At 37.5% G+C, this 16,081-nt stretch overlaps 1 protein-coding gene across 6 annotated transcripts in view; it reads left to right on the top strand.

The window, feature by feature from the left end:
- ulk4 (unc-51 like kinase 4) overlaps nt 1–16,081 on the top strand; it is a 210,911-nt gene that overhangs the window by 146,087 nt on the left and 48,743 nt on the right. For all 6 annotated transcript variants that reach the window (XM_079894053.1, XM_079894051.1, XM_079894055.1 and 3 more), the window contains 2 exons: nt 7,305–7,471; nt 13,458–13,550. In XM_079894053.1, coding sequence (XP_079750179.1) covers nt 7,305–7,471; nt 13,458–13,550 — 260 coding nt within the window. The remainder of the gene's footprint in view (nt 1–7,304; nt 7,472–13,457; nt 13,551–16,081) is intronic.

Genomic DNA, 16,081 nt, shown 5'->3' with positions numbered 1-16,081 from the left:
CAGAATTTTCATTTTTGGGTGGTAAAGTAAATTTATATAAATAATTTTTAAGCATAACTATCCAATGATATTTATTAAGAGCCATATTATTATTTTTTTGACAGAGCACAAGGCTTCTGATCCAGTCAATTTTATTTCTCTGTCTGAGTTAAAAGCATCAAAGGTTCCCACAAATGCACACTGTAATTCGCCATTGCATGCAACAAAATAAATAAAAAATGTTTTATACATGGTTTGGAAGCTCACAGTACAGTACACAAATACACATATCGTGTGACAGCTATGATTTAATGCACACATGAATGCACTGCCCCTTTTTGAGACTTACTTTGCAGTGTTTATATCAGCCTTATTTTTTGATGCAGAAAGAAGCCATTGTGAATTTATGATGCTTCTGATTCATTAGCCACCATGAGTGAATAACTGGAAGACTAACAAAGTGCAGTAAATGATCGAACTATTTGTGCTACAAACAAGTGTGATAATTCAAATAATATGATAATAGATTCCAGATGGCACTATCAAGCTGCTTGCATAACAGACTGTTTTTGTAAAGCTTAAATAGTGTGAAGCGGCTGACACCGGAAGCCTCACATTACTCTCACTACATTAAAAGTAAGGTAGATATGTTTGTTTCGTAGACTCTATCCATGGAAGACAATTTATACCACAAAAATTCTTACAAAGCGAAAACAAACACTCACAATGTGAATCTCGTCTACACTCTATGGAACACTTAACATACATGGAACCTTTCCATTCCATTTATATTTATAGTGGAAAAGGGTTCTTTATATGTTTAAAATGTTCTTAACACTCAGAAAAAAATGGTTGCTTTAAGAACTGTTAACCTAAAGGTTCTTTGAGAAACCGATTTTCTATGGAAACTCCTTTTTAGAAACTTTGTTTAAGATTGCACTGTACTTTATCTCCCAGTTTGAAATGTATGTCATAAGAAAGCATTTGGTTGTGAATAATTAAGTGAAGTGTCTTCTGAATTGATAAGGGAATCCAGTCTTATGAATAATTATGAGTCGTCATCATACTACAGCGTATCCTGTGACGTTAACACAATGTGTATTAAACCTGGAAGATGCAATAAAAAAATATAAAATAATAGAGCAAAAAGACTCCTTAAAATCAATGGATGCTCACATTTTCTGAGCTTGTCGCCATCCATTCTGCAATTGCCTTATCTATGAAGTATTCATGTAATGCTGCCTTGAATGTTTGACTAAAAGTGGGTATCTTAGAAGATGGCACAGTTACGCTGCCTAACTTTTGGAATGGTCTTTGTGTTGGGAGTACAATACTGCGTTTGATCAGATGTCCTATTGCCTCTGAGGCATTTTGGCACATAAATGTATGCCATAAACATGAGGTATATTCCCTTGCTTTTGTGGCACATATCTGCTTTCTGACTGTCGTACGAAGGAGAGAAAGAGGTATTTCCTCATAAAACGTGAACTGCTGACTTGTTTGTTTTTTGCTTTGCTCGTGGAGGCGGAAAAACATCCATATCCTAAAGTCGTATTTGCATGACTCATTTTACTGGAAGTAATAGCAATGAATTTGGAACCAAAAGAAAGTAAGTTACATAAATTTAACTGTACAGCTGTAAGCATAAATATTCAGAGTCTGGCAAGTAGCTCTTTGTGTTTGAGACAGCGCTGAAATACTGCTCACAGCTCTGTTAAGACCTATGTATGCATTTCAGTTCAATATATTTGCATACAAATTTCAGAAGTAATTTTTGCACCGTGTGCATTTATGATAATTCACCTAAATTGTGAACGTTCCAGGCTGCAGCTCCAGTTTCATCTGTATTTTCCCTGTATTAAAGGTGACAGCCTTGGCTGTATTTTCTTCGTTCAGCAGTGGATTTGTATTGTTGATGGCATTGCCGCTGTATTCATCTTGCATAATTTGTCAAGCGGCGAATTTCATGCGTGGGTCCTTCACCTCAGATAACTGCAGTACTAATCTCAGATAAACAGCGTGATAGCCTCAGGTCTTACTCAACTCCTCCTGATTATTACTGCTGGGACTGGAAGATAGCTTAACACACACACTTGCTTTCACATGCCATCCCCAAAACACTGGAAATAGTCTATGTTCCAAGTGGCCACTTCACCCTTTGGTGTTTTTTGTGTTGAGTTTATAGTCCCCAGGGTGCACCTATGCAGGAAATTGATAGTACCCCTCTATATTTAGTGTGGAGTGTTGTGCTTTCCTCTGTATGTGTAGAGTCATAGGTCCTTCTGTGTGTGGTTGAATGTATTGATCATCTGATCACCAAGTAATTTTAGTCATTTTACTTAAATGACAATTAATAGGTAATTTTCATTGCCGTTTAAGTGAAATTACTTAACTTAAATATACGAGCTTGATAAAAATTATCATTCTAGAGGAAAATTTCAGATGGCACTTAGAGGCTTTTGCATCTGAACTCTTCATATATATATATATATGCATAAAATATCTTTCTTACCTGACAGATATCACTGAAATATGTCTTGCAACAAAACCTAGGCTCTGTAAACAGGAAAAATGTATGTATTCCTTGTTTCCATATGTTTTCTTCCCATTTCCTCTGGTCTGATCATTAGTTAGTTGCTATGGTTCCCAATTATGTTGCATACCTGTTTCTTGTTTAGTTTGTCATTATCCTATGTTTATAAGCCCTCAGTTTGTTCTGTTCTTTGTTTTGGTATTGTCTTTTCATATTTTGTGTGAAGCTGTTGCGTTGATACTCACCCTTTGCTGATTACTGTCTTTTTTTTATTTTGGTTTATAAAGTTAAAAGCTGCAATTAGATCTCACCTTCCTTTTTCTGTCCAGTCATGACACCTTCACTTCTTTTTGACATACTCTGACTTGGGACAGATACAGTGGGGAGAACAAGTATTTGATACACTGCCGATTTTCCTACTTACAAAGCATGTAGAGGTCTGTAATTTTTATCATGGGTACACTTCAACTGTGAGAGACGGAATCTATAACAAAAATCCAGAAAATGTATGATTTTTAAATAATTAATTTGCATTTTATTGCATGACATAAGTATTTGATCACCTACCAACCAGTAAGAATTCCGGCTCTCACAGACCTGTTAGTTTTTCTTTAAGAAGCCCTCCTGTTCTCCACTCATTACCTGTATTAACTGCACCTGTTTGAACTCGTTACATGTATAAAAGACACCTGTCCACACACTCAATCAAACAGACTCCAACCTCTCCAAAATGGCCAAGACCAGAGAGCTGTGTAAGGACATCAGGGATAAAATTGTAGACCTGCACAAGGCTGGGATGGGCTACAGGACAATAGGCAAGCAGCTTGGTGAGAAGGCAACAACTGTTGGCACAATTATTAGAAAAGAAGTTCAAGATGACGGTCAATCTCCCTCAGTCTGGGGCACCATGCAAGATCTCACCTCGTGGGGCATCAGTGATCATGAGGAAGGCGAGGGATCAGCCCAGAACTACACAGCAGGACCTGGTCAATGACCTGAAGAGAGCTGGGACCACAGTCTCAAAGAAAACCATTAGTAACACACTACGCCATCATGGATTAAAATCCTGCAGCGCACGCAAGGTCCCCCTGCTCAAGCCAGCGCATGTCCAGGCCCGTCTGAAGTTTGTCAATGACCATCTGGATGATTTAAAGGAGGAATGGGAGAAGGAAATGTGGTCTGATGAGACAAAAATAGAGCTTTTTGGTCTAAACTCCACTCGCCGTGTTTGGAGGAAGAAGAAGGATGAGTACAACCCCAAGAACACCATCCCAACCGTGAAGCATGAAGGTGGAAACATCATTCTTTGGGGATGCTTTTCTGCAAAGGGGACAGGACAACTGCATCGTATTGAGGGGAGGATGGATGGGGCCATGTATCGCGAATTCTTGGCCAACAACCTCCTTCCCTCAGTAATAGCATTGAAGATGGGTCGTGGCTGGGTCTTCCAGCATGACAACGACCCGAAACGCACAGCCAGGGCAACTAAGGAGTGGCTCCGTAAGAAGCATCTCAAGGTCCTGGAGTGGCCTAGCCAGTCTGCAGACCTGAACCCATAGAAAATCTTTGGAGGGAGCTGAAAGTCCGTATTGCCCAGCGACAGCCCCGAAACCTGAAGGATCTGGAGAAGGTCTGTATGGAGGAGTGTGCCAAAATCCCTCCTGCAGTGTGTGCAAACCTGATCAAGAACTACAGGAAATGTATGATCTCTGTAATTGCAAACAAAGGTTTCTGTACGAAATATTAAGTTCTGCTTCCCTGATGTATCAAATACTTATGTCATGCAATAAAATGCAAATTAATTACTTAAAAATCATACAATGTGATTTTATGGATTTTTGTTTTAGATTCCGTCACTCACAGTTGAAAATACCTATGATAAAAATTACAGACTTCTACATGCTTTGTAAGTGGGAAAACCTGCAAAATCGGCAGTGTATCAAATACTTGTTCTCCCCACTGTAGTATGTGAACTGTGTTTTAACCTCATTCCCTTTGCAACTTGTCTGAGTCTCTTTTTTTGTGTGTTGGCATGTCTGTCTCATTGCATCGTCATAAATCATATCGACTGTCACATTTCTACAGCCCTCCTGCAAAGATTTATTTATTTACAAATAAATGCATTTAAAGGGCCAGATTTACTAAACAGGGCAAATAACGCGAGAAAATGTAGAAAAATGTATAACTCAATGCACTGGAGAAATTTCGGCTTATCTAATGCTTTCTAGAGCGAGAATACTCTCTCCTTCCTACATTTTAAATACCACATGCACCAACATGAAATAATAGATTTTCAAAATACACATCTTCACTATTACTAAAATTGATCATGCATGGTTTTAACAGTAAATGGTATTATAAAGAAAATGTCCTATTAATCTAATATGGCAAATCAGTTTCATTTTTATTTATTTATTATCTTTTATTACATTACAAATGACATAATTTTCAAAGGAAAATACATCAACGCATAGAGGCAAACTACTCACCAAACCAATTCATGAGGATTTTCACTCACATCTTAATCCTACAGTCTTCTCAGAGTACAAGTCAACTCACTTCGGATGCTTATTTTAGCTTTATAACAGGAAAATGCAGAAATGTGTGCCACCTGTAGTAGCAATAGCAGGGTGTTTGTACACCTCCCAGTCTATATCTTATAAGCACAGTGTTCTGGGTAAAAGATCATAACATGTTGAGAGCTTAGCAAGGAATGGAGAGATGAACACATAATCCATTCAATCTTAATATTTCAACAATACTGAGAAAGAAAGACACAATAAGGTGGACGGGAAGGCAAGGGTTCTGTCTGCTTTTGTGGAAGATCATGTATTTCATGTGTCATCAATAGTGAGGAAAAAATAGACTTTTTATGTTTTGTATCCAAGAATAATACTGCAAAAGAATGTTCAGAATATACTCTAAAGGAACAATTAATTGTTTGTGCTTTGCAATATGTATATGTAATGTAAAGACTCATGTGTGTGAGGCTTGCCATTCATGCTGATCCCCTGAACAAATTAAAAGTTCTTCTGGCTGGAAATGTTATTTTTGTTCAACTCCACTCTACTGTGCAGAGTAATGTGTAAATGTTATTTTCCATTTCCTTTTTTTGGATCCTTGAAGTTAAATAATGGGTGAAGGTTTAAATTAGAAGACTTCTGTGCATCTCTTTACTTCTGGTCTTTGGAAGTCACATTGAATGTATCACACTGTGGATTAGGTTGGACTGCATTTTTCTTTTGAAAGTTCATTTGGACCTGAATCATGTGGTTTTGGGCATGAAGCAGAACTTAGTCTCACTTGTAAGGATTCAAAGACTTTATTTGGATGCTCAAAACAAACATTGGTAACTTCATCCCAGTTACTTGTGGTCTGTGTTTGAGTTTATGACAACAGAATTTTCTGCCAGGAATAAAATGATCAATGTTCAACTTTAGTCATTTGCATATTTACAAATAGAAATAGAATATAATGGAATAGAATAGAATATATGGAATATGATACATCATTTAATTATGCATATATACATCCTTTAAGGTCCTCAAAATAATATTACCAATTAAAAAATATTTAAATAGGAAAACATTTAATATTTTTTACAAGACTAATTTCTATTTATCTGTATATAGTTTGTAAAATATGTACCTTTTGTATTTTGCGATTTTACAAACAAACCATCACGGCTATCCCATAAATCTGTGGATATTGGATGAAACTATAGCTGTGCAATATATTGCAATGCTATTCAAAATTTAAGAAATAAAAGTGGTCACACTTCTCCAATTCTCCAATTGTAGAATTGGAGTCCAATTCTCACTAGTAACTAACTATTAATTATGACTTTTACTTCAATAAACTTGTAATTACTGATTATTAATAGTTAGTAAGGTAGTTGTTAAGTTTAGGTATTAAGTGTGTGTGTGTGTGTGTGTGTGTGTGTGTGTGTGTGTGTGTGTGTGTGTGTGTGTGTGTGTGTGTGTGTGTGTGTATACTGTATATATATATATATATATATATATATATATATATATATATATATATATATATATATATATTCTGTATATATATGTATGTGTGTGTGTATGTACTGTTCTATAAAGTACTGGGATCAGTAAGATTTATTAAAGATGTTTTTGAAAGAAGTTTCTTATGCTCACCAAAACTGCATTTGATTGATAAAAAATAGAGCAATAACAGTTATATTGTGCAATATTATAAAAATGTAATTTTTTCAAATGAAATTTATTTATGTGACAGCAAAGCTGAATTTTCAGCAGCCATTACTCCAGTCTTCGGTGTCACATGATTCTTCAGAAATCATACTGATGAATATACTGATTTGGTGCTCAAGAAACAAAAGCACAGAATTTATTTTGTATCATTCTAGAAGTTGTTCCTGTCACTTCAGGTCAATTCAGTGCATCCTTGCTGGGAAAAAAAGTACTCATTTCTGTCAACAACAAAAAAAACTTACCAACCCCAAACTATATAAATACACTACAACTATATATATTGTTTGTATACAACATATTTTTTTCAACCTCTTGAAAATTACATCAGATTATATATGTACTTTTTTATGGTTTTGAATCTTTACCATAAACTGAGAATATTGATATACTCTCTTCTTACTTATGTTACTATGACTACTTCAAACAGTAAGTATATTAAGTGTAATGTATTGTGTGACAGACAGTTGTTTAATTAAATTGCTGATATCTAATGCTAGATGTGTCAGAGCAGATGCATGTATAGAAGAGTGACTGTGTTTGTTTATCTCTCTTCTCAGGTGTAATTGAGGTGGTGAGTAATGTCTTTGTGGAAGTCTCTGGCGTATATCTGGAGAGAGAAATGCACTCAGGGATGAAGAGCTGTTCTTCTCTGCTCCTGTGTCTGCTGGACATCATCCACTGCCTACTCAAAAACCTTTCATCTGTAGTCCGACTGGCCCTTCAGGTAACATTCTCTCTCTATTTCAGTTTAGATTTATTTTATTAAAGTAATTAAACTTAATTGTTTGTTGTTTGATTAACGTGAATGACAGACAGCATGAATTAGGCTGCTGTCACATTAAGAGCTGCCCAGATCCAATATACTGTTACACTTGCATTTCCTTTCTCAACTGTTTGCATTCACTTAAGGCATAAATGACTATTTACTAGGATACTTGCAAAGACAGGCATTTTGACACATACAAGTGTGTGTATTTAACTGTTCAAGGCCAATAAAGCGGCTTCACATGAGCGCATCTCTAAGACAGCCACCCATATAACGAAATGAGTTCTGGTTCGCTGCCTATTGTGCTTCAACAGTCTAAAATCACTTGTTTTTAAACGACAATGCTTAAAAATGCATGTAGACGATAAGCTTTCGTGACCACCAAGCATGCAGCACAGCAATGCCATGTGAGTGTAACTGCGATAGAGGCGATAGTCTAAAATCTCTACCGGTTGACAAATCTCTACCGGTTAATCGTGTCTACCGGTATATCCCCTACTATCGGGTATGTTTAGGGTTTAGTGTAGGTGGTACGTTATTTTCAATTGCAAAGGTTAAAAGCGTTAACCTTTTAGTGCCACTCACTGGACATTTTATTTCTAAACTGCTATGCTACATAAAACAACGTTGCAAAATTCACGTTCATCTGTTTCGGATAAAACTGAACGCACTTTCAGCGCCACTAATTGGACATTTCTCTTTGAAAGTGTCACGAATTTTCTGAATTTTGTCACCACAGGCACGTTTTTCCAATAAGCTTGGGTTGTTCTTTCCTCTTAGTATTGCAGGGTTTTAATATGATATCAGAAGATTCCAGAATAGCAGATCTTTATACTTTTTTTTTTTTATCCTGTTGTTTAAAGCTACACTGTGTAGGATTTTCTCCCATCTAGCGGTGAAATTGTTTATGACTACCAACTGAATATTACTTTCCAGCCCCTCCCATTCCGAGGGCGTTTTAACTCCTACGGTGGCCGTATTATTTCAAATCTGCCGGCAGTCGCGAGTAATCTCCCCCTCGCATTCGTCACGGTGCCACTGAGTGTAAAAACGTGAAAGGCGAAGCTTGAATTTCCAGGTTTGTCCCTCTTTGGCTAATATATTTTCAAGATGGAGGAGCAACATGGATTACTCGTATGTATTCTAAATGGCAGATTCTACGCTCACGAGAATACTTGATTAGTTGGTAGAAGTAATTACACATTAATGAGCACATATAATTTTGAAAGAACAAAGTGTTTTTTTTGCTAAGAATCAACTTAAAAAATTATACAGTGTAGCTTTAACAGCTGTGGTTGCCAGAATGATTCTGTAAAAATGCAGTAAAAATGTAAACATATTTACAGACCAACATAAATTTTACAATTTAGATCTGTAATCTATAAAAATGTGTCAAACCGGTAAATCCAAAAGCCGTTTTGTACCTTTAACAAATAATTTCAACCACCATAATAGCACTGGTGGTAAAGAGAAAGTAGCTTTTCCACAGCTGAGGAATATAATTAACTAATTACTGGTTTGTTTGTTTTTTGTTTTTTTTACTGTAGCATTCTTTTATAGTTAAAATTGCAATATTTTTTTACAGTGTAATTATGGAATATTTTCTGAATTCTGTCCTGCATGCTGTATTTGTTGTGTGTTGGTGTATTGGTTGGATATTTTACATAATTCGGCTTACAATTACACGTTTGTCCCATTTTCATATTCTAGTTTTTTTAAGTGGACCCCACATCCCATTGGCATAAAGGGCAATGGGCTCAATTGCAGATTCTAATATTTCCAGCCAAATCCTAACAGGAGTTTCTAAAGGGCATTGTCGTTTTATGGCATACAAGGCCCTGCGGCCATTATTTCCCAGTTCATTTACTGCAGGGTTATAGTTTCCTGTGGAATTGCTTTTAGTACTAGATAATAGTAGTGTGAGGAGCTTATGTGGTGTGAATATGTGTTGTGTTGTGTTTTCTGGGATGTGGATCTTTTGTAGAAGGTCATGATTGTGTATTTATTTGGGTTGACTGGCACTATTACTCCAGCAGTTCCAGGTTTAGCTGTAAACACTGTGTAGTGTAAGACAGCAGAACCACTCATCTGTGCAGTGCAGGTGTTTGATTTCTATGTTGAGTGAAGTGAGACCAGGGGCGGAAGGTTATTCCACACAGATTCCACCTTGTTCATTGATTGTACATGTTGATGTACATTTTGAACAATGTTGGGCTAAATGAGCAACATTCATTCCACTGTCCTGAGAAATATGTTCTCTTTTGTTGCTATTTTATTTATTTATTATGCATTGACTTTTAGTGTACATTGATTTAATAAGGTTGTAGGTTTCACCTCCTACACTTTGTACCAGATAGAATGAAATCCATCCATCCATCTGTTTGTGTAATTTAATATTTCACAGTGAAGTACACAAATTTTTGTTATTTGGATCTGTGCTGATTTGGATCAAAATGTAATTTTTGATTTCAATGTTCCTTTAAATATTTAATTAATATTTTCACAGATATCGTGACACCTTTAATACGAGTATATTGTAGATATCAAGAACATTATCTTTGCTGTCATTATTTTTGTATGGTTTCATGTTGGTACTGTATGGTACTATTTACTGAAATTTTTGCTAAAGTTAATTTGTCCTATGATAAATGAAGTGATTGGACAGTTGTTGGGATTTTTTTAAAGAATACTATTAATAAAATAAGGGATCTAGGTCTTGAATTATTCCCCCAAATATGTCCCCTCGTATGACAGTTGACAGAGACACACACTGTGTCCGAAATCGAATATTTCCCTACTATGTAGTATGTGAAAAACAGTTTGCCAAAAGAGTAGTTTGTCCTAATGCATAATATTCGAAAAACAGTTGGTGAAAAAAAATCCCCGGATAAACTATAACTTTCACCGAGATTCTAAAGTGTGCATTCGATGGACACTTTACTAACTCATGAGGCCACAGGAGAGGATTTATGAATGGAAGTGAAGCGACGCAACTGACACTGGTGGGTCATGTGACAGTGACAGTAACAATATGGCGGATGTAGTACGTCCAAATTTCATTCATACTGCCCATATTCATACTATATAGAGCGTACTCTTTTTAACAGTTTTGAAGTAAATTCAAATGTAGCACCTACTATGACGAGATGTGATTTCAGACGCAGCGACAATCTCTCCCATTCTCATTGACAATATGGTCATGGTTATTTCTGTGGAAAGGCAAAATGTTGTTATTTATAGAGGAAACCTTATTAATATTTTTACTTTCCTGTCTGTGAAGTCAAGCTGTAATCCTGTTTTTGCATTCAGATCCCCACAAACAAGCACATATTCCTGAGCCTAGATAGGACATGTCTCTTTTTCCAGTGTATGAAACATATCTTCTCTGCAGGAGGGGTTATGGCGGTGGAATGTAAATGCCATGTAGGAAGATGTCTTGTTGTGACAGGAAAAGTTCTTTATGGAGTTTCAGCTAGATATGGTATTTTCCCATTTTCATGGTGTCAATGTAGTGGGGAAATGTATTCTGCCTTGGCACACTTTGCTAAGTTTTTGAGAGGTTAAAATGATTTCTCAGTAATTGGGAGGACAGTCTTTCCCTCTCGTTTTCTTTATTGGCCTCTATCCTTCTCACTCTGTATTTCTTCTATGATTTCAATTTTGTTTAAATTTATGAATATGGATATACGTGAATAAGCATATTAAACAGTAGTCTCTGCCTCAGATGTGCCTCCTTTTACTGACCACACAAAAATGAAAATTGTCCAAGATCATAGGGTTTGAATCTGTTGACTATTTTTTTTAGAGAGAAAGAGAACTCTTTGGAAGAGACATTTGTTTGATACACTTTGTAGAAAATTCTCTCAATCTCTTGATAAATATATATTTTATATGCCTTTGTTTTTCTGCTTCTGTCTAATTTCAGATTCATCTGTAAAATAAAAATGTCACTGTACATATAAGACAGGGTTTCTGTAGGAGTGTGACAGTTGCACAGCTGTTTTCAAAACCATACTAATTTCCTCTCTGTTTTGCCTCTAACCATTCCTGTTGCATAAGTTATGGATGGATTTGGATGGTCTACTAGTCATCTAGCAACCAACTAGTTGGATATTGAGGTTGACTAGTGAGGTTTTTTCTTTAAAAGTGACAAGATTTTTGATATGGTACATTATGGCAACTCTGTAGCCTACCACAACAGAAAATTGTATTCTTTTCTTTAATGTTTCCTCTTTAATTTAGGGCTGGAACAAAGAAATTCAAAAACAAATAATAATAAAAATATAAAAAATATATTTTTGTTCTTTTTTCTTGTTTCTCATGTCACAGACTGCTCTGTAAATCCCCTCTTGCTCTTTTTCTCGTTCCAGAGGTATCCATCCTTATTTTGTTTTCCCTCTCTCACCCTTGCCGTCCCATCCTCTTCTTTGTAAACACTTCTCACTCTGTCGCCCTCATTTCTTGAGCTGTTCTCCTCGTTTCTCTCTCTCTCTCTCTCTCTCTCTCTCTCTCTCTCTCTCTCTCTCTCTCTCTCTCTCCTCCTTTCCCTACACCCCCCAGCCCCCCGTCCTCAGGGAGCGCTTGCCTGCTACTGTCGCCGTAGGCATGCTTTTAGGGGGTTCATGTCTGGATCCTCTCCTCACTGATGATTAGATTGTTATGCAATGACAACTGCTATGCAGATACCAGCAGGATACATCCAGCCACTCACTCCGAGTGGATCCACCACACCTTTTACCCATAATTACTCGTAGCGGACATCTTTGTCAGAGCTACCGAGTGTGTGCGCGCACGAGCGTTCGTGTTCAATTTCCAGTACTTTGACGTCTAATAGTTCCCAGTGCTATTTTTACCGGTACGCTTCAGCAGACCCGTGGTAAACAGTGCTTTAAAGTCGGATATGTGGCACACAGGACTCACAGGAAGTCGCTCCCCTGTCAGTTCCTCCTCAACCCTCATTATCCACCCAAGGCCTTTGTCTTTCCCTCAGCGTCCTTCCATACATATTCATGCACGGACATCGCCAAAATGGAGCCTGTAATGGAATTCAGTACTCTGAGAGAGAGAGAGAGAAAAGCGACAGAAGAGAGAAAGGAAAGCTTATTAAAAAAAAAGTGTCCACACAACCCAAATTCGTTTGGGTGATAATGATGAGGGAGACATTCCCGAACACTTTTCCCCACTGCGCCGACTGTCCTTCCCTCTCGCGTTTCTCTCACGATGTCAGCCCGAGCTCCGTCATTAATATTTTAAATGAGTGAAGGGAGTTTAAATGTGAAAAAGCTGCAGTCCTATTAAGCGAAGGCTTGCTGTAATCTCATTGCTCCGGTCTGTCAATCTGCTTGAGGATCCCAGACACTCACATTCACTGAAATATTAGCCAGAATAAGACAGCTAGAGACAGCGGCATGAACTTTTGAACCAGACCCACTGCACGGCTGCTCTCGCTGATGACTGATGGGTAACAAACTTTGCATTTCTTATGCATTCTTGCTGCTGTTGTCTATTTTTATCTATCTGTCTCTCTCTCTCTCTCTCTCTCTCTCTCTCTCTCTCTCTCTCTCTCTCTCTCTCTCTCTCTCTCTCTCTATGACAGCTGTTACTAAAGAGTAAGATGTTGTGGCTGATGGTAGACTGCGAGCTGTACACATTGTTCCGTTCTGGCAGCAGAGCTGGGCAGTGTTCAGAGACCCCAGCACCTCTGAGGAGCGTCTCTGTTAAAAATAGCACCAGCTTCAAGCTACTGTACTTCCTGTGATGATTACATGAGCAGGAATCTCTCAGACTCTCAATCCTCTGTTGCGTTGGCTCTTGAGTTCTCTTCTCTAAGCATCCCCCCAATGACTGACTGTCCTCATTTTCTTCCTTTCGCTTCCCCTTTATTCTCCCTCTCTTTTTTCTTCTCGGCCTAATAATGCTCTCTCTGCTTCTTTTTTTTTTGTAGAGATCAGACAGCAATGAAAACACTGAGGCTGCAGAGGAACTGCTGTTCATCAACAAGCCACTGACAGACCTAAACAACCTCCTCATTCAACTGGTCAGTGTGTGTGCGTGCGTGTGTGTGTGTGTGTGTTTCATGCAAACTTTACATCTGTTTTGCTTAACCATTTCTTTTGCATAAACTATGCATAGATCATTATGGTCTACTAGTCATCCAATAATTGACTTTTTTGAAACCGTGCCATATGGAAACTCTACCACAACAGAAAATTGTAAAAATATAAATTATATTATATATAATGAAAGTAATTCCATGAAGTGTTCACATCTTAACAGGTTATGATCAGGGGAGTGAATGTTACCTGTTAACACAGGGTCTGTGCTTTTGTTTTTCTTTATTATCATTTGTAGTTTAGCAATTTAAACAGTCCATTGTTTAAAAAAAAAAAAAAGTAATCAAAAAGAATAAAATCTGGGGTTTTTTACCCGATTAATCCAATAATCAAAGAAATAAATCACCCAATTAATCAATTGTCAAACAATCGTTAGATGCAGCTTTATCATATATGTATCCATAATTAGATTCTTACAAACTCTAATTGTGAAACCATAATCACAGTATTTTCTTAATTAACAAACCAAAAAATACAAATGTAGAATTTAATTTACAGTAATGCGTTTAATAGCACAACTCTTCCGTATGTCTCCCCTATATGGGTGACCCCAGGAAAAGCTTGGAGAGAAAATCAGGTGTCATGTGACTTAAAAACAGAATATTACTGTTTTGTTCATTTGTTTAAGAATCCCCTTTTAATTTCTAGAATTCAGTTTGTTTTTGTTTCATTAAAATAATGAGAAAATTGTGCAAAATGATATGTCAGTGTACCAAAGATAGTTCATTTGATTAAATGTAGTAACTCTCAGACAGTGTTTTAGCATTATAGGGTTAGTTCACCCCAAAATTGTAATTCTGTCATTAATTACTCACCCTTATGTCGTTCCAAACCCGTAAGACTTTAGTTCATCTTTGGAACACAAATTAAGATCTTTTTGATTAAATCTGAGAGCTTTCTGTCCCTCCGTTGACAGCTACGCAATTAAACTACAATTGTGACGCTTCAAAAAGTTCATAAAGAAATTGTAAAACTAATCCATATGAATTGAGTGGTTTAGTCCAAATTTTCTGAAGAGACGTGATCGCTTTATATTATGAACAATTTAATTTAGGCATTTATTCACATATAAACATTCATCAGTTCACACATCAGTTGTGGTAAACAGAAGCTCAAGCATGTTCGCCTGACGTGCGAGAATCAATGAGGTTCATTCTCGTGTTACGCAGCACGTTTGAGCTTCTGCAAGAACCAATGAGGTTCGTTCTCGTGTTACGCAGCACGTTTGAGCTTCTGCAAGAACCAATGAGGTTCATTCTCGCGTTACGCAACACGTTTGAGCTTCTGCAAGAACCAGTGAGGTTCGTTCTCGTGTTACGCAGCACGTTTGAGCTTCAGCAAGAACCAATGAGCTTCATTCTTGTTACGCAGCACGTTTGAGCTTCTGCAAGAACCAATGAGGTCCATTCTCGCGTTACGCAACGCGTTTGAGCTTCAGCAAGAACCAATGAGCTTCATTCTTGTGTTACGCAACACGTTTGAGCTTCAGCAAGAACCAACGAGGTTCATTCTCGTGTTACGCAGCACATTTGATTCTGCAAGAACCAATGAGCTTCATTCTCATGTTACGCAGCACTTTTGAGCTTCCGGAAGAACCAATGAAGTTTGTTCTCACGCGTCAAGCAGGATCGGTTGAGCTTCTTTTCATGTTTGTTGATCAATGTTTAAATGTGAATAAAAGCCTAAATTAAATCAGTTCATCATATAAAGAGACCGAGTATCTTCAGAAAATGTGGACTAAGCCACTCAATTCATTTGGATTAGTTTTATGATCTCTTAATATCACCCTGTAGCCCAAGACTGGTTGCCCACTGAAGCTAAGCAGGGCTCAGCCTGGTTAGTACCTGGATGGGAGACCTCCTGAGAAAAACCAGGTTGCTGCTGGAAGAGGTGTTAGTGAGGCCAGCAGGGGGTGCTCACCCTGTGGTCTGTGTGGGTCCTAATGCCCCAGTGTAGTGACGGGGACACTATACTGCCAAAAGAGCACCGTCCTTCGGATGAGACGTTAAACCGAGGTCCTGACTCTCTGTGGTCATTAAAAATCCCAGGATGTCCTTCGAAAAAGAGTAGGGGTGTAACCCCGGCATCCTGGCCAAATTTGCCCCTTGGCCCCTGTCCATCATGGCCTCCTAATCATCCCCATATACTGATTGGCTTCATCACTGTCTCCTCTCCACCAGTAAGCTGGTGTGTGGTGGGCGTTCTGGCGCAATATGGCTGCCGTTGCATCATCCAAGTGGATGCTGCACATTGCTGCAGATTCCCCCATCTATGTAAAGCACTTTGAGGTCTCAGAAAAAGCGCTATATAAATGTAACAAATTATTATTATTATTATTATTATTATTATTATTATTATTATTATTAATGAAAAAAAAAGAAAAGAAAAGATATTTATTTGTGTTCCGAAAATGAACGAAAGTATCATGGGTTGGAACAACATGAGGGTGAGTAAT

The sequence above is a fragment of the Squalius cephalus genome (assembly GCF_949319135.1).
Source record: "Squalius cephalus genome assembly, chromosome: 15".
Taxonomy (NCBI): Eukaryota; Metazoa; Chordata; class Actinopteri; order Cypriniformes; family Leuciscidae; genus Squalius; species Squalius cephalus.
This window is presented reverse-complemented; position numbering and strand designations above follow the sequence as displayed.